General features: G+C 38.4%; 1 protein-coding gene across 1 annotated transcript in view; it reads right to left on the bottom strand.

Moving 5' to 3' along the window:
• Positions 1-25599, bottom strand: part of si:ch211-132g1.3 — a 29116-nt gene extending 3517 nt beyond the window's left edge. The window contains exons 1-7 of the mRNA XM_048198151.1: positions 25409-25599; positions 23471-23767; positions 22561-22818; positions 6415-6516; positions 2343-2369; positions 339-392; positions 141-209 (exon numbers count right to left, since the gene is read on the bottom strand). Coding sequence (XP_048054108.1) covers positions 141-209; positions 339-392; positions 2343-2369; positions 6415-6516; positions 22561-22818; positions 23471-23767; positions 25409-25475 — 874 coding nt within the window. The 5' untranslated portion in view covers positions 25476-25599. The remainder of the gene's footprint in view (positions 1-140; positions 210-338; positions 393-2342; positions 2370-6414; positions 6517-22560; positions 22819-23470; positions 23768-25408) is intronic.
• Between the last annotated feature and the right edge of the window lie 893 nt (positions 25600-26492).

The following is a 26492-nucleotide window of genomic DNA, read 5'->3' as shown; positions in this document are numbered from 1 at the left end:
ACTTTGATTGTGATCTTGATCAAATTACTGATACTGAAATGAAACATGACATGACAAAGAATGCTTATGAAATATGAACTTTGATTATGAGAGAAATAAGGCTGTTTCAGTCCAGAAATGTTCATGATAATTTATCTTACCTGGCGTCGTATTATTGTCTGCATCTGAACTGGGACTCTCATTTTGCTTAGGTGAAGGCAGAAGTTTGTCTTTGAAATCACAACAATAAACAAAGATAGTCAAGCACAGCTTGTTAGGATTAGTTTCACCGAGAATACATTTTAGATATTTGTAGAATATTTGTGAGATTTGTAAAAAAAAATATTTATTTCTCTTACCAGGATTATTTGAATCGTCTGTATTGTTTGGTCCATTTGCATGGTTTTTTGATTCTTTTAGGGAAAGAAGATTCAGACGTTCATGTACAATGGTACAGAGTAAATTACTACTAATAATAAATCACATTAATTATAAAAGATATTGGCCTAAATGCCTACTCAGATAAAAAATAAAAGGCTAAATAAAAAAAAGAAATGACTTTCTTTCACTTTATTTTAAGTCCTCTGTCTCTCATTGTACCATCTTATTCCATATATGCTCTAGGGCTGGGGGAAGAAAAAAAAAAATAGATTTACCCAATTATCACGCAAGTCGAATTTTTTATTCCAGAACTGACTTTAATTCAAATACAATGTCTTTAATTTTAGTCCTTGCTTATAGACAATGGACAGAAGTGACCCACTTTTGTTCCAACAGGGGGTGAAATTTGTTGTTATCTATGCGTGTCACATGATGTAATATCCCTTTCAAGCAGAAGAGAGAAAGTGATGTGAGACTACCCAACGCTTCAAAGAAAGCAAAATACATTCATTATTTCAATAGAGTCATTATTTCAATTTCTGTGATAAAGTAATTTAAATGATCATGGAAGTGTTGAGATAAAAGGTTATAGTTCAAATATAAACACAAGTATCATGATTAGGGGTGCGACAAAAGAAAATGATGTGCCAATTTATCGCAATATTTCCGGCCGTGAGACGTTATAGATACTCAGGCACCAAGTATTGATATTTTTTTAGACATACAAAAGATTTAAATTCATGTTCATTGTGGCTGTTTACCACTTTGGCTTACTGGAGCAGCAGTACCCCCAGGCTTCTTGTGGTGGTACTTCTCAGATTGTGGATAGTGGTGAGATGAACGAAAATTGTAATTCACAGCAAAGAAGAAATGGCGTAATGGTGGACCAACAACAAATCAGAAATGCACCCGCATGTTTTAAATCAAAAGATTGGGCCCATTTTGGATTTCGTAGTGAGGATACGAAAAAGCTCACTAAAGACTACGTAATCTGCGAGAACTGTCTCGGAAAAATAAAATATAACGGCAACTCAATGAACCTGCGTTCCCACCTCATGTGCTATCATCCAGAATTGTGTGAGAAGACAACGAAGAACAACACTATTGCTACGGTGACATTTGTAAGGCAAAGGTTCCTTTTTCTAATAGCATTACAAATTTCATTGCCATGTTTATTTATAAGGGCCTTTGTCCTTACAGTGTGATGGAAAATGAAGGTTTTCACAGAATGCTGAAAATACTGGAACCAAGATACGAAATCCCGAGTCTCAAAAGCTCAAAAGTACAAAGAGACCAGAGAAAATGTACAGGTTTAAATCTCTGCTCTTCCTATCACCAGAGGACATGCATGAGACATGTACCAAAGTGGTGTCAAAGGTGGCTGCTCTTAAGGTAAATTCATTTATTAATCAGCGATTGCCCTTTAAATGTGAAGTTCAAGTTTTATACTTCAAAACCATGGAATTACTAAAAACAACATGAAATTGGGACATCATCAGTGCTCAGAGGAGTCTGCTCAGTTCTGAGCATGTTGATCAGTTGTTGTTTTTGAAGAAAAGCATGATTATCTGATTCCCACCTTAATCTACCTTAATCTAAATGCATGCTTTTGCATTAATGTCTAAGCATTACAATGTTTACATAAAATAAGTTGTTTTCAGAATCAGAAAAGTTTGCAGTTGCATTGTGTACATGTTCAAAGAATACACGTTAATAAATTAAATATAGTGGGCAAAATATTGTGACAGTATTGTATCGTGCATTAACCTGTGATTCCCACCCCTAATCGTGATAGTATCGAATCAGGTCATCATCCCAGCCCTAGGATATATATCATATATATATATATATATATATATATATATATAAAAAATATAGTTTAAAGTATGATATTTTTTAAGAAATGAAAATGTTCATAAAAATACCTATATCAAGTATATCATTTGTTTAGAATAAGATCACTCAAACAAACATAAACTCACCTTTTCCACGGAGGCCATCAACAAACTCTGGTGTAAAACACAATTTGTAATTACAAACTGATCAATTATCATACTAAAAATAAACTTTTTGATGAAAAATAAACATTTTGTTGACTGTACACTTTGTAACAATTACATTTTTTTTGTTAGTATTACACAAGTATCCAGTAGACAATACCAAAGAGATTCCTAAGAATGCAAAACAGGAATAAAATTAAAGACAAACACTTGCAGCTCTTCTATATTTCATTTTCTATAATTAATATCACTATAATACGGAAGAGGATTAGGGCCAAGCAATAATAAAAAAATAAAACCATCTCGAGATTAAAGTTGTTAAATTTTGAGAAAAAAACCAATTAAATTTCGAGATAAAATGTTGAGAATAAACTCGTTAAATTACAAGAAAAAACTCGTTACATTTGGAGTAAAAAGTCGAGATAAAATGTTGAGAATAAAGTCATTAAATTATAAGAAAAAAGTCGTTAAATTACGAGAAACAACTTTTTTCTCGTAATTTAAAGGGTCATGAAACCCCAAAACACTTTTTTTGAGATGTAAACAGATATGTATAGGCTGCACATCATTGAAAACACTAAAGGTACTCATTAATGTTATTCATAAGTGAAAAAAAGTTCTTTTTGCATTTTTCAGAGCGATTTCTGTATTCCGGTTTGAAAAGCTGAGTCGGAGCAACGTCACGAAATCTGACGTCATTGTGTACTTTCGAGCATGCTGACGTAGATTCTCAACATATATATTCATGACATAAAGCTCATTTAATCCAATCACTGCGCTGTAGTATGCATACGATTACAATTGCAGTATTATGCATGAGGAAGCATCACTTCTCTCGCCTCGGTTTCTTGTCATTCAGAGACATATCGTTGGTGTTCGTTTCCTCAGTGCTACAACACAATGTGTTTTCCTGCGACGCGACCAGAGCAGAGGTTTGTGTGCATGTGGTTTGTTTTGCTGTAATCTACCAGCACAAGTGGAAAATATGTTTGCGTGAGATCGCATTACAGCGGAGAATTCAAATGTCACAAAAGTGCGGCTCAATCACCTCTGCCTGCTCTAGCTGCGTTCAAACACACGAGCCGTAGGCTGTTTCCCTCAGCACAGCAGCACATGTGTTGTTTGTATTTTGCTCGCGATGCGGTCAGAGCTGGAGTTTGAATACAAACACATGAAAAATACGACTGTTATGATAAACACGCGGAGCACGCATATGCTCGGTTTCAGCGCGGAGCTCTGCGATGAGTTTAATAACACTAGCCATGTGGCACAAAGCTCATACAGAATAAAGTATCCGTGTTTAAATATTTTATTTCACACATTCTCCTGCACCAAACATTAACCAGCATGGTGTAGTTATGCACACATATTTCATCAAGTCTTCTTCAAATGAATTATATGTGCACATAGGGCTGGGCGATATATCGCATGTGATTGTCACGTGCATTTTGTCAGTAAAGCCGGTTCCCTGATTACCGCTAAATCGCCATCACCTGCTTTCAAATTGAGCGGCATTTAATAGACAGAGCAGTAGATCACTGACAAGATACGCAATATCGCCTTCATTATCGAAGGCGATTCATCTGCGATAATGAACGCGATATTGCGTGGCTTGTCAGTGATCTGCGGCTCTGTCTATTAAATGCCGCTCCATTTGAAAGCAGGTGATGGCGATTTAGCGGTAATCAGGGAACCGGCTTTACTGACGAAATGCACGTGACAATCACATGCGATATATCCCCCAGCCCTATGTGCAAACTGGACACTGATACAGTGGTGTATCCTATCTGAACGTGACGACACGATTATTCTAATAGACAACAGACTGATTTTGAGACTGCAGTGCTCGTAAATGTAATCAAAGTAGCCTATTATTAGCCCTATTAAATATTCTTTAGCATTTCTCCCTTGTGCTTGGGAGTTTGTTGTCATTCTCTCCGTGCTCATATATTAATATTCATTATTCTGTATAATGAGTGTGTTGTATGTCTGTTCTTCATTGGTTGTTCTCTCCCCTCTTCCCCCCAGCTTTACACGCCCATTTTCACAGACTTTTTGAAACTCAGAGGTGTGAATGACCAGGGTAAAACAGGGGGGTTTCATGACCCTTTAATGACTTTATTCTCATAATTTAATGAAATTATTCTCAACATTTTATCTCGACTTTTTTTCTCGAAATTTAACAAGTTTTTTTCTCGTAATTTAACAACTTTAATCTCTAAAACTTTAAACACTTGACAAACACGGAACACACAACACTATTACACATTATTTACTTAAAACGCTTATTTATATTTCAAATTTGCAAACATAACTGTACATACAAATTGTCTATATTATATATTTTTTTGCTTTTTTGCACTTTGTCTATCTTGTAAATTTGTATATTATTATTAGGGCTGTCAATCGATTAAAAATTTTAATCTAACTAATTACATACTCTGTGATTAATTAATCTAAATTAATCGCATACATAATTTTTGCTGTGAAAGTATTAAATATTTCAATTCAAATGAATCAATGCAGTGTTTTTCCTGGGTCAAAAATGGTCTTCATTGGTGACAGGCATGGTCATCCACACAAACAGTAAAGAGTGCCCTACCAACGAGATCTACGAGCCCGATACTGACAATAAAGTACCTGTCACTCTCACTGTAATTCTTTCTTGCCCTCTTTGCAAAAAAAAAAAAAAGTGATTTTATAGCTTTGTAAGAGAAGATTCTTTTTTGCTAAACCTGAAAAGTATTAAAAAGTAGCATTTTATATTAACTAATAATATAATTTTCTACCATATACAATTGAATGCACCTAGCTAACAACAACTTGCTTGTTCTGGTTTCACCTCACTCCAGTCTAAACTAACTGATTTTATAGGTAGGCCTAATTTACTACACATTGTCATTTAAATAACCTGAAAATATTGTGGATTATTAAGGCTAATTTTACTAACCACTCTTGCTAAATGGGGTAAGCACACTTATGTTCTCATTTCAGAGTTGTTCGAGTAAATGATTCATTATAGACCATGTGGACAGATCCATAGACATCATAAGTTGTTGTCATGATTCATTAAAATGAATCTGTTCAAATGAGTTATTAAGTCGCGAATCGGACATTAGTGGATGTTGAAGCGTTGCGTGCGAATCGCGACTGTTGTTAGGACATCGCAAAAGATTTGTCAACACAGAAAACACTTCACCACTGGACAGGATTTTCTTTTTGTTTACTGAAAGTGTGGTTTATGTCAGCTGCACGTGCAGGGCGCCTGTCAGAGAAGATGAGGTGACGTTTTTTTGAGCACTATTCACACCCAGCAGTTATTCAGGAAAAACATTCTCCGAATGCGCCTCGGGAAACATGGATTCGGTCTGACGAACTTTTAGCACTGTGTCAGTTGATTTAGATTATTAAGTGTGAGGCAGAGAGAGAGCAAAGACGGTGCTTACTTTGAAGACAGAGAGAGCTCGCGTGCACGAGGGAGGAACTCTACTCGTTCTGTCCGTCAGCGCAGCAGTCATCTCCCTCCTTCATTTTACAGTCGAATGGTGGCTAGAACGGCTCCAGGTTCAAAGGTCAATACGGAGTGGATTAATCTGCGTTATTTTTTTTAACGCGTTATTCTTTTCTCAGATTAATTAATCGAAATTAACGCGTTATTTTGACAGCCCTAATTATTATTTTATTCTTTTTATTATGTGTCTTGTCTTGTCGCTGTCACTCTGTTGCACTGTGGAGCTTCTGTCACTAAAACAAATTCCTAGTATGTATAAACAACATACCTGGCAATAATGCTCTTTCTGATTCTGATTAACCTCGAGATGGTTTTATTTTTTTATTATTGCTTGGCCCTAATCCTCTTCCGTACTATAAAGTACAAAAGCTATGCTTAATTTGTTTTTTGAAATAAACTTAAATTTTTCTCTTGGGCTTTAATTTTTTAAATAATCATAGCATAAATAAATACACTTCTGTCTAGTGGCTGGAGAAAAATAAGGGAATCTATAGACTTTAAAAAAAACATAATATAAAAGATAAAACACAAAAGGAAACATACTGTGAAACTTGTCGTTGAATTTATACAGGCCAGTGGCACTGGCAACCATGGCGATTGGGATGACAATAAACACTATCCACCAAGGTCCGCCACCTGATACACCTAAAGAAAAAAAAAAACACTGAACATTAGGTTCAATTGCTGAATGAAAGATGTTTCAGTAATGTAATGAAGGCTACAGATGGCACATTACAAAATACACTTACATGACCTACCTAACTTTTGTAACTTACATAAAATCCATAATGTTTGTAATAGTCTATGCAATGTGTGATCAAGAGGTGTGATGGAGATATGACACAGACATGAGGTTTTGTGTTAATTCTGATCTTAGGACAGAGTAGGGCTGGGCATTAGCACAAATTTCACAATTCAATTTTCTTTCAAATCAAAAGTTTGAGATTCGATTAAATTCTGATTTGACTCGATACTGATTCATTTGGATACATTTTATATTCAATACTTCCATTTTCTCAAGGAAAAAAATTAAAAATGGATTTGAATACAAACATTTAATAATAATCATAAGGCAGTTTTTATAATACTAACATTATAATAACTTTTTAATAACATAATTATGTCTCAACACCTGTGATTTAATAGATAGGAGGTGTGCTACAAATAATGTTTGGTGAAGCTTTGTTAACACTTCACCTGAAGACAATAGAATGAAAGATCGAAAAAATGATAATTGATTAAAATCAAGAAATCTTTTGGACATTTTGACAACTATGTGTGCATTTGACCATTCAGGCATGACGAGAACTGATTGTAAAAAAGGCCACCCTTCAGAAATGGACTCTCCCAAACTCCCCCGCCTCTGTTCGTGACTTGGACTGTTCCAAAACTTTCCGGGGAGTTGGAAAACAAGATGTTATGGAGAGAGACTGCGTAGATATGCTCGTTTATTGTAAATAATAGTTAAATTAGTCAGAAGTGTTGCAATCCAAAGATTTTGAGGATTATGTGTGTGCGTGCAACTAATTGTAAGTACATTTGCATAGTTATAATACGTTCATGAGAGAGATTAAAGATCGCCATCGCGGCATTCCGCCTAAATGTTCAGACTGTTAAATATGTTTGCACTTTATATTATCACGTAAATTTCACATGATCCTTCCGTGTTACTTATCTGGACAGTATTTAATGTTATATCTGTATTATATAGTGTTGGATTACAACGTGTTTCAGGGAACATGTTCAGGCTTGTCTATTTAGTGAGTTAGACGCATGCGCTGTTAACACTACATGCTCTGAGCACGCAGTACAGTATTATAAGCATTTGTATAGAGTTCCCATTTATATATATATTTATAATCCCTTTGTCTAGTTTTTTAATACCCTTTACCATGCTGATTATATTTATAACCAGTATTCAAGTACTCACTTATAGATCTAGTACTGTTTATAGATCTGTGATTGTTTGTTTATTTATATTTTGTATATTGTTTATGTTTACAGAACCACACACGCAATAAATTATCTACAAGTACCCCTGGTGTGAGACGTTATGTTCTAACCGGACATCCTGTGGTCGTTCAATTACTCCGAACCAAAAAAGAGTGAACAGTAGTTTTTTCATGGTCCTTCGAGCCGGATGAGTGAACTGCTACAGCCATGTCTCACCCAGAAAGAGAACCTCCTGCTGTGCGACCAAGGAGACGAGTTAACCCCCCAGCTTACCTTGAAGACTACGAGCTCAGTGAACCTGGGCCTCAACGACAGCAGCCACGGTCGCCTAGCTACCAGGGTGTACTGGAGGATGAACCACCACATCGTTCTATATCCACTTCACCAGTCAGTCAAGCATCTGAGCGCTCAGAGTGGATATTGAATGACCAATGGGACAGCACTTCTGAAAAGCTGAGAGAGGAGAATGCTGCACTGCAACAGCAAGTAAGACAGCTACCAGAGCTTACAGCCATGTTAGAGGAGATGAAGCGGGAGAACGCAGCCTTGCAACGACAAGCTAGCCAGCTCCCTGAGATCATCTCAGCAGTCCAAGAGATGCGTCAACAGAATGCTGCGCTTTATCATGAGCTTCAAAACCTGAAATCAGATCGAAGACTTCCACCTGAGTTATCCACTGCACCAATGCCATCACAGCTCTCTCACTCTCCAGCAGCTCACATTCAGACTCCACAGCCATACCATCCAATACCAGCCCCACGCTCCAGGCTGCCACCTACTGCTAAGAGACAACTGTGCTCAGCTGTGCCAGAGGAAAGCCCAGGGCTGATTGATCATCTGAGAAACATGAACATTTCTTCCTCCTCAGATGAGAGAGCCCCCTTTACAGCACAGTATAGTGACTCACCACAATTCAGGTATCCAGACTCTCCCCTGTATTCCCAGTCACGTCAGCTGCCTGAGTTTATGTTCCCATCACCAGACCAGAAAAGGCCAGTCCACACTGAATACACTTCAGAGCATCTCTTACCTTCATCTACCCAAGAGAAAATCTACAGAGGTCCAGCCCCTACCATCCCTTACTTGACATCTCCTGACCCTAGAGAGTTTTCAAGGCTGAGAATTGCGTTAGAGAACATCCTGCCTGATGACGCCACAGAACACTTCAAGTTCCAAATCCTCACAGACCATCTGAAGCTAGAGGAAGCCCTCCTGGTGGCGGACTCTTATAGCAATTCAAGGTTTCCCTTTACGAACACTATGAGAGCTCTGAATAAAATGTATGGTCAGCCTCACCAACTAGCTCTGCAACGAATTGCTGAGCTGATGGATGGTGCTAACATACGCAGCGGAGATGTGAAGGCCTTCAGGATGTTTGGGCTGCAGGTGCGTTCACTTGTCAGTATGTTGCAGCAGCTGGGCCACAAAGGTAGTGTAGAGCTGGAATGTGGATCACATGTATCTCGACTCTTGAGTAAGCTGCCACATGATCTCAGATCTAGTTTTAAGAGATACACTCACCCACTACAAGTTGCTATTCCCACACTGCTGGACTTTGCGGATTGGCTGGAATATGAGCTTCAGGTACAGGAAGACAGTAGCCAGTATGCTTTTCTCTCAAAGCAAGACTCAGCACGCACCAGAGAGGTGAGAAGAGAACCTAAGCAGCCTCGCAGACCAACTACTATTTTCCTTGGGACTGAAAAGTCACCGTCCACGCTGACCTCATCTGTCACGTCTAAACCAGTCAGCCTACCAGTCAAAACAGAGAAGATAAAGGCCTTTTGTCCATACTGTGACAACAACAAGCATTACTTGAATGGCTGTGATAACTTCAAGCTTCTCAGCAAAGACATGAAGATAGACTGGATAAAGACAAAGAACCGATGCTGGCGTTGTGGTCGTGGACATCAAGCAGCTAACTGCACCCTTAAGACTCTCTGCCCAACCTGCAACAAGAAGCACCTTTTGGTACTGCATGATGTTAATGATCAAGTCAAGTCACCTCAGCAGAGTACAGCTCCTTCTAGTGCAGTTTTGTATGTTGACCGCCCAACATCTGGCAGTAAAGTGCTGCTCAAAGTGATTAAGGTTCTAATCAAGAATGGTAACAGAGTGATGGAGGCTTATGCTGTGTTGGACGATGGATCAGAGCGGACCATCATTCTGCATGATGCAGTTGAGAAATTGGCAATTGAGGGGGAGCCCGAGGACCTTGTGCTTCGCACAGTGAGACAAGATACCCAGGTCATTCACGGGGCGGCAGTAACTTTTACTGTGTCCCCAATTGTTAACCCCAGTAAGGCCTACAAGATCCGTAACGCCTTCACAGCTAAAGTACTCGGCCTGGCAGAACATACTCACCCAGTCAGTGTCCTGCAAAGGAAGTTCAAGCATCTTGCTGGGTTACCACTGCAACAGCTGAACAAGGTACATCCCGTGCTTCTCATTGGCTCTGATTGCCCCCACCTTATCACACCTATACAGCCAGTCAGACTGGGGCCCCCCTGGTGGTCCGGCAGCAGTAAGAACACGTCTGGGATGGACACTGCAGGGTCCAACTCAAGAATTGAGCAGTCATCTTTCCCCTGATCAGTGCTTCTTTACCTCGCTGCGGCCTATCAATGACCTTTATGCAAACGTAGAAAGACTGTGGCAAATGGACGTTCTACCCTACCAGAGTGAAAAGGTAATCACCAGGTCACGCCAAGACAAAGAGTCCATTCAGCTTCTGCAAGAAAACACTGTGAGAGTGGATATTGATGGTGTCCAGCGATATGCTACCCCTCTGCTACGTGTCAAGAACATGCCCTGTCTCTATGCACCTAAGGAAGCCGTCTTACCCCCAGTTAAGAGGAATCGAGAAACGGCTTGAAAAAGACTCTGATCTGGCTGCAGCATACAAAGAGGAGTTGGCCAAGTTAGTGCAAGCTGGGTATGTTGTCAAACTTAGTCAGGAGCAGGTGGACAGAACAAAAGAAGCCTGGTACATCCCGCACCACATGGTGCAGCATAATGGGAAGAACAGGGTGGTCTTTAACTGTTCATTCTCATACCAAGGGCACAATCTGAATGAGCTCCTATTGCCTGGTCCAACACTTGGTCCGTCCCTCCTGGCAGTCCTTCTGCGCTTCCGGGAGCACTCTGTTGCCATCAGTAGTGACATCCGTGGCATGTTCCATCAGGTACGCCTCCTGCCAAAGGATAAACCACTGTTGAGATACATTTGGAGAGACATGCAAAGAGACAGAATCCCTGATGTCTATGAATGGCAAGTGCTGCCTTTCGGGACAACTTGCAGTCCATGTTGTGCTTCGTTTGCTTTACAGAAGCATGTTCTAGATCACAGCCAGCCTGGAGAGGACACACGTGTTTCTGTGGAGAAGTCATTCTATGTTGACAATTGCCTTCAGAGCTTTGCTTCTCCTAACACGGCCAAGAATCTAGTCGACAAACTCTGCAGCCTCCTAACATCTGGTGGCTTTGAGTTACGACAGTGGGCTAGTAATGACCCTTCAGTTATCAGCCATCTGCCAGCTGATATTCAGTCTCAGAACAGCATTCTCTGGCTACATGAAGGTCACCAAAATGCCCAGGAATCAACTCTTGGCCTTCATTGGAAATGCCAGTCAGACACTCTCTCCTACAAACGACGCAAACCTGACTGTCAAGTGCCCACAATGCGAAGCATCTACCAGATTCTCGCTAGCCAATATGATCCCCTTGGCTACATTGTACCATTCACCACTCGAGCTAAAGTTATAGTACAAAGGTTGTGGGACAAAAGGAGAGAGTGGGATGACCCACGGCTACCTGAGGACCTATTAGCCACTTGGAAACGCTGGGAGAGCGAGTTGGAAGACCTGCAGCACATCACTTTGCCCAGATGTTATTGCAGCAAGGAACTGGACTGCTCTTCGAGCATTAGGCAGCTTCACATCCTTTGTGATGCCTCAGAGAAGGCCTATGGCTCTGTGGCCTACTTAAGAACAGAGAGCTCACAAGGTATAGTGGAAGTGGCCTTTGTAACAGCTAGGTCCCGTGTCGCCCCCAAAAAACAACAGAGCATTCCTCGTCTCGAGTTGTGTGCAGCACTCACAGGGGCGCAACTGGCTAAAGTCCTGAAAGCAGAGCTAACATTACCACTCTGTAGCATCACTCTGTGGTCTGACTCCACTACAATACTGACCTGGCTTTTATCAGATTCTTGCCGCTTTAAGGTTTTTGTGGGGACTAGAGTAGCAGAAATTCAGGACTTAACTGAATCTGATACCTGGCGCTATGTACAGTCTAGCAACAACCCAGCGGATGCCATTACAAGAGGAAAGTCTCCCTCTGATCTCACCAAAGACAGCAAATGGAACCAAGGCCCAGCTTTCCTCAGACAGACACAAGCCAGCTGGCCAGAGATGCCATCATTAGCCCATGTAACCCAAGACAGTGAGTTGAAAAGGTCAACCTTCTGTGGGCTGGTAACTTCTGCTCTGTCATTACCAGATCCTCATCAATTTAGCACCTTCTCAGACTACTTAAAGGGCCTCATACAATACTCAAACAAGAAATCACCCTCGAGTGCCACTGCAGAAGACTATAAAGAAGCTGAGCTCACAGCCCTCCGTCACATCCAGATGGAATCATTCCCAGACGAGATGTTGCACTTGAAATCTGGTAAACCCATACCTAGCAATAGTCGACTGCTGTGTCTAGCCCCTGAACTGGATAACAGCACCAATCTCATTCGCGTTGGTGGTCGTCTCAGACAGATCAGTCCATTAGACGAAGATAACATCCACCCCATTGTCCTCAACCCTCATCACCCGCTCACAAAGCTGATCATCAAAGACTATGATGATCGTCTGCATCACCCTGGACCAGAGAGGGTGTTTTCAGAACTCAGGAGGAAATACTGGGTATTAAGAGGACGAGCAGCAGTCAGACATCATCAACGCCAATGCACTGAATGCCAGAAATGGCGAGCCTAACCTAACCCCCCCAGAATGGCAGACCTTCCACAAGCAAGGTTGAGAATTCACCAGCCAGTTTTCTATTCGACGGGGATAGATTGCTTCGGTCCCTATCTCATAAAGGTGGGACGCAGAAATGAGAAACGTTGGGGGATCATTTTCAAGTGTATGACCACCCGTGCAGTGCATATTGATCTCCTTACAAGTCTGGACAGTGATTCATTTCTTATGGCCCTTCGTCGTTTTATTGCTCGGCGAGGCAAACCCTTTGAGATCCTTTCAGATCAAGGAACGAATTTCAAAGGTGGGGAAAGGGAACTTCGGGATGCCTTTGTAGCTCTTCAACCCGAGCTCCAGGCTCAACTTGCAAGCCAACAGATTGGTTTCGTGTTCAACCCACCCAACGCACCACATTTCGGTGGATGCTGGGAACGGGAAATTCGATCCCTGAAAACAGCCCTGCAAGTAACTCTCGGAGCCCAAACAGTCACTGAAGAAGTATTACGAACTGTTCTCATTGAAATAGAGGGTATACTGAATGCCAAGCCCATCGGCTACACATCTTCAGATATAGCCGACCCTGATCCAGTTACACCCAACATCCTGTTAATGGGGCGGCGAGATGCATCACTTCCACAAGTGACATACCAAGATTCCGAACTCCTGAGCAGACGGAGATGGAGGCATAGTCAGCTACTAGCTGATCACTTTTGGAGGCGATTCATCTGTAACTACCTACCTAGCCTTCAAATCAGACAGAAATGGATATCAGAGAAGGACAATCTGCGAGTAGGTGAAACTGTTATGATTGTGGACCAGCAGCTACCTCGTGCACTTTGGCCAGTTGGAAGGATTGTGCAGGTTTTCCCGGGGAAGGATAACCGGGTCAGATCAGCTGAAATTAAAGTGAAGGACAGAACTTACCTAAGGCCAGTGACCAAAATCATCAGCCTACCTCCACTGCCCGAGTGACATACCAATAACTTACCACTTAGTAAGGCCCTTTTAATTGTTCAAATTCACATTGTGAATTTGGGGGCGGCTGTAAAAAAGGCCACCCTTCAGAAATGGACTCTCCCAAACTCCCCCGCCTCTGTTCGTGACTTGGACTGTTCCAAAACTTTCCGGGGAGTTGGAAAACAAGATGTTATGGAGAGAGACTGCGTAGATATGCTCGTTTATTGTAAATAATAGTTAAATTAGTCAGAAGTGTTGCAATCCAAAGATTTTGAGGATTATGTGTGTGCATGCAACTAATTGTAAGTACATTTGCATAGTTATAATACGTTCATGAGAGAGATTAAAGATCGCCATCGCGGCATTCCGCCTAAATGTTCAGACTGTTAAATATGTTTGCACTTTATATTATCACGTAAATTTCACATGATCCTTCCGTGTTACTTATCTGGACAGTATTTAATGTTATATCTGTATTATATAGTGTTGGATTACAACGTGTTTCAGGGAACATGTTCAGGCTTGTCTATTTAGTGAGTTAGACGCATGCGCTGTTAACACTACATGCTCTGAGCACGCAGTACAGTATTATAATCATTTGTATAGAGTTCCCATTTATATATATATTTATAATCCCTTTGTCTAGTTTTTTAATACCCTTTACCATGCTGATTATATTTATAACCAGTATTCAAGTACTCACTTATAGATCTAGTACTGTTTATAGATCTGTGATTGTTTGTTTATTTATATTTTGTATATTGTTTATGTTTACAGAACCACACACGCAATAAATTATCTACAAGTACCCCTGGTGTGAGACGTTATGTTCTAACCGGACATCCTGTGGTCGTTCAATTACTCCGAACCAAAAAAGAGTGAACAGTAGTTTTTTCACTGATCATGCGCAAAAAAAGAGCGCTTCTGGTCTGTGTCATTCAGTGCAATTACGCCTTCACTAATCGATAACGAATTGTGATTGAAAGCATACAACTTGCAATGCGTGTGTTGTCATCATTCATTTTGAAGTATTTCCACACCTCTGAGGCTGACATTGTTTCTGCTGCTGCCGCCGGTGTCTTTGTGCACGGACAATTCTGTCAGTTACGTCACGTGAGGTATCGGTCTTTGGTATCGGGGGGTATTTTTACGAGTACGAGTACATGAGCTTGGTATCAGGCCTGATAGAGATACAAGTATCGATATCGGCGCATCCCTAGTATTTACATGAATATGACAAGAGTGAAGTACAAAGTTTTTTTTTTTTTTTATGAAGAAATAATAGGTTAACAATTAAATGTGACATCGCAGCCATGGAAACATTTTGGTTCATGCTGAATGAGAGTTGTACCCGAGTCCATAAATTTAAGCTTTGTCGGCTTTGTCTTCTGTTTTGCGATTTGCAATCTGGTCACCCGATTATCAGAGAATTTAACAATATTCCATTAGTTATTCCACTGAACATGGAATCTCAAATCTTCACTCATGCAGGGGATTATTAACGTTTCTTCCTTTTGGTTCGCTTTTAATTAGGCCTATGATATTCACATTCTTTACTGTGGTCAAGTAGAAAAAACACTGCAGGACAGAAACCTTTTCGCTTGCACATCAATTTCTATTTAACACAGTTTGTGCTTGTTATTAGACTTTATAAGGCGCGTTTCACACACGCTGGTGATTTTTAGTTTCGCTTTCTCTGAAGATAAAACTAGCTCTTTTATACCTTTTATAACAAGTTGCTTGAATCATCAGGAGCATGAAGATATTATTAAAGAGATGGCCTCTTTACTGCTCGTGTCCCACATCTCTCTCAAAGCGCAGAGCGGTAGGCTATATGACGCATCTTGTGTATGTGTAAATAATATTTAACTTTCTTATTACTTAGGTTACAATTATTTACTGATATTTATTTCATAGTTTTATAGGCTGTAGTGTGTCGTTTCACTGACAGAATAGCTAAAATAGTTACAAAATGGATGTTTGAGCATTTGGTTATTTATTTTTTAGATTTCTACATTTATTTAATTGAGGTATATATACAATCACACACTCCAAATATTTATATGTATGATTACCATCATATTTATGATACCATCATATTGTTTTTAAAAAAGGATAGTTAAATAAAATAGTAAATAGTTCCAACAGATTTTATGTGGTACCGAAATTGGTACCGAGAACCATAAAATTGCAATGGTATTGGTACCGACTAGGGGTGGGATGGTTCACTGTAAAAAACTCGAACCATTTCGGTTCTCCTCCCACGGTTTGGCATGCGTTTGCACCTTGATCATCCCAAATCTGACCACGCATCTATAATATGGTTTGTTAAAAAAAAAAAAAAAACATCATGCAGAACAGACAAACGGATTTGGCTGATGTATGTTTCAATCGATGGATATGCATTCTAGTTTCCCAATACGTTACAACAGCGATGATCAAAAGAACATGGACAAAACAATGACTGTAACCAAATGTTCAGTAACGTGCCGAATGCTCTATAACCAGTCATTCATCACCCGGTGTTGATAGCGTGCGAGCGCAGGTGAGACGCACGTTGCTATCTGTGTTTAAAATAAACTAATTTAAACCATGACAATTTAAACATTCATCCATAAGACGCAAAAGAGAACTCTCACGCGCCGTGAGGAGATTTGTGTGTGCGCTCATCCGAAGCGCATACATGGAGAGCGCGTAAATACTCTCGCGCAAATTCTCTTTCGAGTCTTGCACCTAAACGGACAAATTCACACAAAAAGAATCAAGAATCCTAACATGCATAGTAGGTTATGTCTTATGCTGTGTTCACACCGAACGCGTCTGGGGCGTCTGATTTACATGTTAAGTCAATGTAAACGCGCATCTAGACGTCCTGCGGCACGAATCAAGCATCTAGCGTGGCGCGAATCGGCCATAAGGAGAAAAACGAGACGGACAATGCATGTGTATCATTATCAGTGTACTGGATCTTTGAATTATGTCTTAAAGGGAAAGCAGTCTAATATTCCTGCTCTTGACTGAATAGCTTTTGTATCTTCAATAATGTTTCATATTTATTTAACTATTCAAATAAGTTTATATGCAGTATTATTTCATATTTGATTACTTTATTCAATTTCTGTATCTGAAAGCTGTTAGATACCTGAAAAAGCATTGTTTATTTTATTTGTATCTTAACTCTCATGTATTTATTTGTGCTGTTTCTTTTAGTGAGATTATTTGTTTTTATTTTCTTTATCATTATTTGACAACTGTCCTGTTTTTTTACTGAACATAGCACTGTTGCAAAACCATGACACTTAAATCGTGATACAAACCGAACCGTGAGAAATCTGAACCGTCCCACCCCTAGTACAGACTACTGGAATTTCGGTACCGTGACAACACTACTACCAATACAGTAATCCACAAGGATTGTAAAAATACGTACAAGTAAAGCCCTAATTTTACAAGTAAATAAAACCCTATTTGGATGGGACTAGTTTTCTGAACAATCTCAAGTCTGTAATTTTATGTATCGATTTGGACAGGACTAACATATCTGTGTAGAGAAGTGGGAGTGTGTGTTCGCTAAATGTGGGAGTTTCAGATGATAATGTGCTTGCGTGTATCATGAAATTTATGAAAACCTTATTTAAACAAACTTCACACGAGTTTATAGAAGTGGCTGCTTATAATAAACTAATGTAACTGAGCAGAGCAATCGATACACGTGCCTTACCTGACACTCATATTAAAATGGCCTTCAAAACTTGTTATTTGGCTTGCCTTACTTTTAAATTTATATTTTTAATTTGATATACTCCTTTTTCCCATCAGATGTCCATATTAAAAGATGATTAAAAGATTAAAAGATGCAACATAACACATAGGTCAAATTAGTCAAAAGCACGAGGAGATTGTTGGGATCAGCGTTCAGACATTGGCATTCAGACAGGATTAGATTTCTCAGAGCGCCATTAAGTTTGCCGAAAAACAATAGTTAATGTTTTACTCAGAAATGATTGACATAAAATTGCTTGCAAATGGCAATCTGTGAGGCTAATCAATGTATTGAAATGTATTTTTTCCTCTTCATAATTACCAAAACACAATGTGATCAGACACCAACCCTGATCACATGCTTCTCTATTAAGGTTCATTGCAGATATATACAAAGCTTGTCTATATATGACAACAGCAATCATGTCTATGTCTGTACAGTGGTACAAGTGTTTAGACATTTGTGTCACACTTTAAAAATATATGAATTTCACTGCAGTGGCAAATAAAACCCTCAAATTTGCTTCTTTGAATGTTTTATGAAATTTAATTCAATGTGCTCACTGTCTTTCCATGAGGTGTCTGGCAAAAACAAACAAACATGAAAAGAAGTAAGAGCCCATCCACACGGAGACGCTTATAGTTGTTTACGCATTAGGCATTTCATCCAGACGGATCCGGCGTTGTGGGAGCCTGAAACCGCTATTTTATGAAAACATGTCCCAGAGTGGATAAATCTGAAAATGTTTTTCGTGTGTACAGCCAATCCGCATGCTAAGTCTTTTTTTGTTTTTAGTGCATCTCTGTGGCAGAATTACAGCACCACATATCGGTCTTGCATGTATCATAGGTGTGATTGGCAAAGGACAAAAAAGCAGGAAACTATACGGTGCACTTACCATGGGGGCGGGGCTTTGTTATAGGGGAGGGGCTTATGGAGGGGCGTGGCTTGCTTTTGTACTGTTTTTTTTATGATAAAGTTATGTAAAATAACTGCTCAGTGCTGTCAAACAGACAACTCTGCTAATGCTAACTTAATTCTATATAAACTATTAGGGGTGTGACGAGACAGGTATCTCACGAGACGAGACTCGAGATTGAGTTCACGAGACGAGACAAGATGGCGAAATACGTGACTAGAAAAAATATTCTGCAGGTGTATTTGAAATGTTTTAACTAATCATCTTATAATGAATGTCATTTCAGTTCTACTTTCTGAGTATGAATTATCATATGCAGTAAAAGACAACAATACTCAAGTAATGTAAAAAGTTTTGCCACTAACTCTGACTGACTTCTCTTCTGTATGATTTCAGTCTCTTCAGACCATACTGTACATGATTTATGAGCTTCTACAACCTTTGACCTCCTAACTGAACTCCTTTCCACAAACTGATCATAGAAATACAAACAGTATAAATAAAAATGGTAACACTTTACAATAAGGTCTCATTTATTAACATTAATGTATTAACCAACATAAACTAACAATGAGCAATATATTTGCTACAGTATTTATTAATCTAACATGTTAATGTTAGTTAATAAAAATAGTCATTCATTGTTAGTTCATGATAGTTCACAATGCATTAACTAATGTTAACAAATGAAACCTTATTGTTTGTGCTTAATAAGCTTAAGAGAAAACTGTTATTCATTTTTATGGTAACACTTTACAATAAATGCAACCGTAATCGCACTCTCTCAATATTCAAAGTGCAAATAAGACCAACTTTTTCTTTGATACAGAGCTAAGACATGGTTACAACTACACTGCCCAGCCTAAAATAGCTTTCATATTGAGAGATATCTGTATTCATCAGGGAGCCGCTTTCAAATGCGGGGTATTGACATCACGTTTGAATGCGCGCTCGCGTTTACTTTCACTTTCGTGATCGCGCGTACTCTGTGAATGTGGAGCGGCAGCGACCGTTATCCAACTTAATTAAATGTTTTTTTTATTTAAATACAAAGCAAAACAACAGTGGAAGCATAATGTAAACGTAGCGGTGGCATATTCTTTCCTAATCATCCTAACACTCTGTCATGGCAACATCACGAGACTACTTTTCGCCTCGATGAGAAATCTCGTCACATTTTAGTCTCGCTCGTCACACCCCTATAAACTATGTAACAGCATAGGTCTATTAGTTACTAGCCTAAACTGGACGGAGACACGGAGCGCCCTGTAACTCACTGACCTGCCTGCGTTCACAATTCACACGGTGCAGATGGTAGTGAGAACGCTTTCATAACGGTGCGCGTACACTTTGAACTTCAATCGTGATAAATGATTGGACTACGTGCGGAGTCCAATCATTCCCCTGATGTATACAAAATCACACCCCTGATGTATACTACATCGTTTTGAGTCGGTTTCAGTGGTTTTGTGTGTACGCAGATGTTTCTTGAGATGACACTGTTTTTACAGAATAGTTTTTAGAATGAGGAAAAAAAAAAAAAGATAAGATAGGGAAAGCTCTGGCTTCGTGTGGATATTTGCCATTATCATCCATTTGTGTATGACAGCAGCTGAGGGTCTTAAAATTTAAAGCAAAGATATAAACTCAGGTTTACCTCAAAATTAATTCCAAGTAAATCAAAGGCAATTTCTTGCTTTGCTATTTTATCTAATTCTAATGCAATGCCATTCAGATATTTTAAGTGTGATGTAGGTGTCCAAATACTTGTGAATGTAAATACAACTTCTAAACATAAGGAACATCTCAGCTCCACCTAAACATAAAAATTATTCTGAATCTCAAGGGACTTTCCTCAATAGTAGTAATCAGGCATGAAAACGGGTCAGGGGTGAAAAAGGTGAGAAGGATATTACCCCTCTAGGGGGGTCCGGGGGCATGCTCCCCCATAAGATACATTTAAATTTTCCATATTTTAAAGAATCAATCTGATGCATTTTGAGATGCTTTTTTTGCCAACTTGGGAAGCTGGAGAAACTTAACTTCAGCCATGAGTCAAAAATTATTATGACCTCCTTACTAAGTATTATGCAAGCCATTTCATGCCAGCCTGTCACTGGGTCTAACATTTACAGTATATTTGGGGGAAGAACCTAGCGCTATGATTGGTCGAACTCTTCTTCTTTTGCCGTTGCTTGATTTGAGGACTGCGCGTGCACAGAAGCGTCACCAGGTTTTTGCTTAGTTTAGAGTGACAAATCGTACCAGCGTACTTTGAAGTTAAAATGCGTATCCGCTATGCAAATTGCGTACAGGTTGGCAGGTCTGCTTATTGATAGAACGGTGGACCACTTTACCTTCCGCCTTGTCAGTCCCCTCACCTCAAAATCTACCTCCTCAAAAACGGTAGCGTTAGCTAATAATTTTCCACTGGAGCCTTAGCTAGCTGGCTAACGTTGCGTTCTCTCCTGCTGTGTTCAATGACTCCATTCATCAAGCTGTAGCTAACGTTAGCTAAGTCTATGTCAACAGAGCTCCTGGGTAACTTAACTTAGATCTACCAGAAAATATTACAATTATTGAAACCAACCAAGGCTCAATGCTAAGGATTTTTTCTGCTGGCCCAGTTTGGCCAGTGGTTCAAATTTTTACTTGCCCCGCCAAAATTTTCCGGGCCCCACAGCAAAAAATTAATAAAAGTAAAAGACAAGAAAATGGGCCTATAAAATAAGCATAGTTATTGTTTTCATTGTTTTAATACATTTAACCTCAATAAATAAGGTTATGACACCAAAAGCTACTAGATTAAATATTTTAAATATTGTTAGACAAATAAACAGTAAGTAGTAAAATAGTAACAAATAATCAAATTACGAGTAATAGCACAAATAAATACAACAGAACAAACATATAAATTAAATAAATGGTGCTTTTCAAGTTTTTCATGTAGGTTTAAACAGAAGATTTTCAGGTACAGAAATTGTAATCTAATGTATAACTATAGAATAGATAACTTTATTAAAGTTAATCAAGAGCAGTTACAGATGCATAAAAATGTTTTTAATGTTCAAAATATAAAACATTAAATACTGTTATTTGAAATTTTAAAAAAATGAAGACACTTTAAATGTGAAATTAAACCCGCCAGTAGGTGGCAGCGAATCACTGTTAATGAGCGAATCATTGAGATTCAACCGATTCATTCAAGCGGCTGATTCATTCAGGAAGTGTTGCTCAACAATGCTGTGGACTTTGGAACTATATTCGTTGGCGAAATACAGTGAAACAGATGATTTGGTGTCTAAAATGTAAGTCACTTGATATTAAGTTGTTGTTCATTAAACTGTACGCTATATAAAATCAATATCACATTTGTAATCATGCTAATATTTGGAGAAAAACGGCGCTCTTTGTGCAATATTGATTAGCTTTATTAAATTATATATGAAATATATACAGGGGCATTTTTGCCCCTTATCTTGAATTTTGGGGGCATTTTAATAGACTAAATCACGCAGTGAAAGTGTACACTTTAATATGCGCACACACTAACGTTACTCTAACCTACTAGACTATGTCTAGTAGACTATGTAGACTATGTTTTTGTAAAGTGAGGGACATACTCGATAATTTCAGATCGTTAAATCAATTACGATATCATAGACGATATATAACGCACACCCTACAGCACTGGCCCGATCGGGCAAGTGACCGGTGCGTCTACTGTCCCGAGCGTCGTTCACACTGGCCCCGTGCCATCGGGCAGTCCTTATTGTCGAGCCCTGCCATCACTCACCAAATTCAGTCAGGTAAATCGCTGAGGCCAGGCATGCTTTCAGCTTCTGATGGTGGTCTGCACTGGTGATGCAAGGTCCTTCGCGTTAATACTTCCATGCACTCGCGCTCCCTTCTGGCATGCGCACCTGTTCGCAGTTCACCGAATCTCGCACTCCCTTCTGGCATGCGCACCTGTTCGCAGTTCACTGAATATGAATACCCCCCCCCCCAAAAAAAATCTCATCGAATCTACACGATTCACGTAGGTCACCTATTTTGGTTTCAAAACGGCGAATTTCGCTGAAAGGTGAGGGATTTTCATGCCTGAGTAATGTTGAAGTAAATAGCAGTCTCACCTTTAAACAGATCTCTCTCATAGACCGGATCACTGGTCTTCTCACTCACTGTGTTGTTCAGTGTACAGGTGTAGAAGTTGTTTGGATCTCCATTTTTTTTTACTGTGATGGACTCTCCTTTCGGAGATATTGGTGAACCTGGCAGTATATGTCCAGTAGAATTCTTCCAGATGATTTTTTCGTTGTACTCGCATCTCAAATACTCAACATCAGGGTTTTCAGTCGGCTCTATTGTAATCTCAGGTTTGGGGACCCCCTCTGTGAAGGAAACAAAGAAAAAGTGTATGAACGTTCAGTCCACAGACGAAACAAAATACAATCAAAACAACTACACAAGGCTTGTAAAAACTCGTTTTTAAAAAAAAAATTACAAACTATCACTTAAAAAAATTTACCATTGTACTAAATTGTTTATCTAGATGTGTACCATGGTAGTAGCACCTTAAAGTACAGTAAATACCATGGTGCATGAACATCAGTACCATTGTATTATCACAAATTACAAAGATATAAGAATCAGATACCATCACTGTACCATGATTTATAGGGGACAGAACTGAAATTCATTGTACTCCAAGATATTTACAGATATATTTCTAATAACCATTCAATTCACCATGTTACTAGTCATATGTCATGGTATTTCTATAGTATTCCAAGAAACATCACAGAATACCATGGTACTGCCATTCATACTGTTATTTTTGTCAGCTTAATAAGTCTTTAATTTCAATTTTACCTTTAAACAAATAAAAAAAAAACTGATAGTTTTACACTGATAAAACTATGGAATAGAGAAGCACTATTTAATCTATTTAAAAAAAATTTTTATAATAATATGGTATTATTAAATATGATGTTATTAATAAATCAGGCTTTTAAAATATTTCAATAATCAATATTCACTCACCCATAACAGTCAAGGTGAATCTCTGTTGCTGCTCTTTACTGTTGATGTCAATGGTATAAACTCCACTATGTTCAACTTTTAGATTAATTATAGTGATTTGTCCAGTCTTCTCATCAACTTTTGTGATGTTTTGGAATCTCGGATTAGGGATTAGAGTTTCTCCTTCATCCCATTCAATCGCCTTGACAACAATATTACCAGTGTTTATGTGTTTCCAGATGATGCTGGTGACAGGAGGAATGAATTTGTCTGGACGAAAAGAAACTTGATCACCCACTGCTTTCTTCACATCTTCACCTGATGAACAAAATATAAGAGAGTGTGTTAGTCAACATTCAACAAGCAAGTGATTTTTTTTTCTTTATTGAAATGCCAGTCACATTACAAACAATGAACATGACAATAGTCATTTGCAAAATATGGAATAAAACATTTTTGAACAAATAAAGACTACAACAAGTAGAATAAAAAGAATATAGTCTGTGTATATATATATATATATATATATATATATATATATATATATATATATATATATATATAAAACTTATGTATATGGTATTTCCCATAATCAAATAAAGATTAACAATAAAGTCTATATTTGGTGGTAATCTTTATCTATTTAATTAAATAATCTTTCATGCCTAAGCATTTACAGAGAAAGACGTCTAAGTCAAAATACAAAACATTCTGCTATAAATGCAGTAATAATAATAATAATAATAATAATAATAATAAATAAGTGAACAACATTATCTTTCTCAGTCCAAACCATACATATTTCCACTCAATGTCGCTTAAATTTATAATGCCAAAATGTTTTAGAAGATATTGCGCTCTTCTGTCCCTTCAGTTCAACATCAGGTTTAAGACAGTCTCCTTACTTACATTTAATTTAAACAGACATTTTAAACCAGATGGTATCGCATCGAAAACTATACAATATTCTTTATACAATATTCTTTATATTGTATACAGGTGACAATTTTCATTAAATGACAAACAAATACACCGTAATGCCTTTATTAACCCATTTTTTATGTTTAAACGTTATATGCCTGTTATTCTAATTTAAATCATACATTTGTTTGGAGAAAAGTTATATTTATAGATAACCACCAATGAGAGCAGCACCTGCAAAAAGTTGCATTAAAAGTTGCACTGCAAAGCAATTCCACCCATTTTTGGTTCAAAGACTGACTTGGGTAAAGTTGGTTTTATATTCGCACATTCGGACATCCGTATTAAATAGCCTTGTTAATCACACTACATTGGACATTCAGTGGACATTCACAAGTAAATATGCCATTAAAACAATACTTGCCTATTTTGATCGACTGTGAAAAATGTTGTAAGTTGACAATCGTTGGTTGTCAATATCATGTCGCTGCTTAAAATTCACAAACATTAATTTATTGCACATTTATTGGAAAGTCTGAATTTATCAGAAGTCCGAATGTGCGAATATAAAACCAACTTTACCCAAGTCAAAGATTGGAACAAGCGAGACTCATTTCCGGCGAACATCACGTCAACCAAAAAAGTCCCTAAAAGTAACCTAAAAATGACCGTATTTGGGCATAGTATGGTATCGAAATATGTACTATACATGAAATACATGTAAAGAACACAATATATAGACATGATTACTATCGTGATGTATTAAAGTAGTCATGTTATAATCGTCTGAATTATTAACTACACGCCCTTTTGTATGGATGTGTAGGCCTCGCCCTGTGGGGCTGATAATAACTCCACGGCAAATACTGTAGTGAGTATAATTATCTAAAGTACACCGTAATCATTTGGTATTTGTAAATTACCCTACAATATTATAATATCTTTTAAAACTAAACGGCTTGAAGAAGCCAATGCCGATTTTTTTCTCTCTTGTTTTTATGCTAGCTTCGGTCAAATGCTAACAGACGAATCAAGTACCTGAAACGGCTCCTGTGGCGATCAACACAGCGCAGATGACGGTCGACAAGAATCTTAGAAGCACCATCTTTAAACAAAGTACGCTTTCATGCGCTCTTCTGCTGTATTTTACCCAGAAAGTATTTAGGCGCACACCCGAGACACCATGAAGAAAGGACTGACTGTAGAGGAAGCCCCGCTTAAACGAAACCGAAAGTAAAGGGTGCGGCGTTCAGACATTCAGCGGTTTAATGTCGCCATCTAGTGGCCATTAAGAACATTACAACCATTTTATTTAGCTTTTTTATTGCAAGAAAAAGTACAGTAGTGCACTGCACACAGTACATTTTTTACCCAGTCTGTTTAAAGCATATACATAAATCAAATACAAAAGCAGGAACAAAACAAAACAAGAAAAAAACATTCACAGTACATGAAAGATCTCATCATATCTCCTATTTTATTATGATAAAATATGATTATGATTTAAATGTTCTACTTCGCATGAAAAACATATTTAAAAACATTTAAATCAGTTCATGTGAGTACAATAGTTCAATATTAATATTATGGCGAGGATATTTTTGGAGCACCAAAAAAACGAAATAACAAATTAATGTTGGCCAATTTCAAAACACTGCTTCAGGAAGTTTCGGAGCATTATGAATCTTTGTGTCGATTCAGCGGTTCGGAGCGGCAAAGTCACATGATTTCAGCAGTTTGGTGGTTTAAAAGGAGCGGTTTCTTCATTAGGGCAACAGGGCGACGCACCACCGAAGTGAGAAATGGACAGATTTTTTTCAACCACGCTAGCTGTCACTGCTAGTCACTTTATTATTATGAACCACTGTACTCACATGAACTGATTTAAATATGTTTTTAGTACATTAATGGACCTTGAGAGAGGAAATGTCATTGCTGGCTATGGAGCCTCACTGAGCCATCGATTTCATCAAAAATATCTTAATTTGTGTTCTGAAGATGAAAGAAGGTCTTACGGGTTGGAACGGCTTGGTAATAAATTACATTATTTTAATTTTTAGGTGAACTAACTTTAATGGAAAGATTGCAATTAAAGCTATTACTATAGAAATACAATAGAAAC

Source organism: Megalobrama amblycephala, linkage group LG7 (assembly GCF_018812025.1).
Source record: "Megalobrama amblycephala isolate DHTTF-2021 linkage group LG7, ASM1881202v1, whole genome shotgun sequence".
NCBI classification, from domain to species: domain Eukaryota; kingdom Metazoa; phylum Chordata; class Actinopteri; order Cypriniformes; family Xenocyprididae; genus Megalobrama; species Megalobrama amblycephala.
This window is presented reverse-complemented; position numbering and strand designations above follow the sequence as displayed.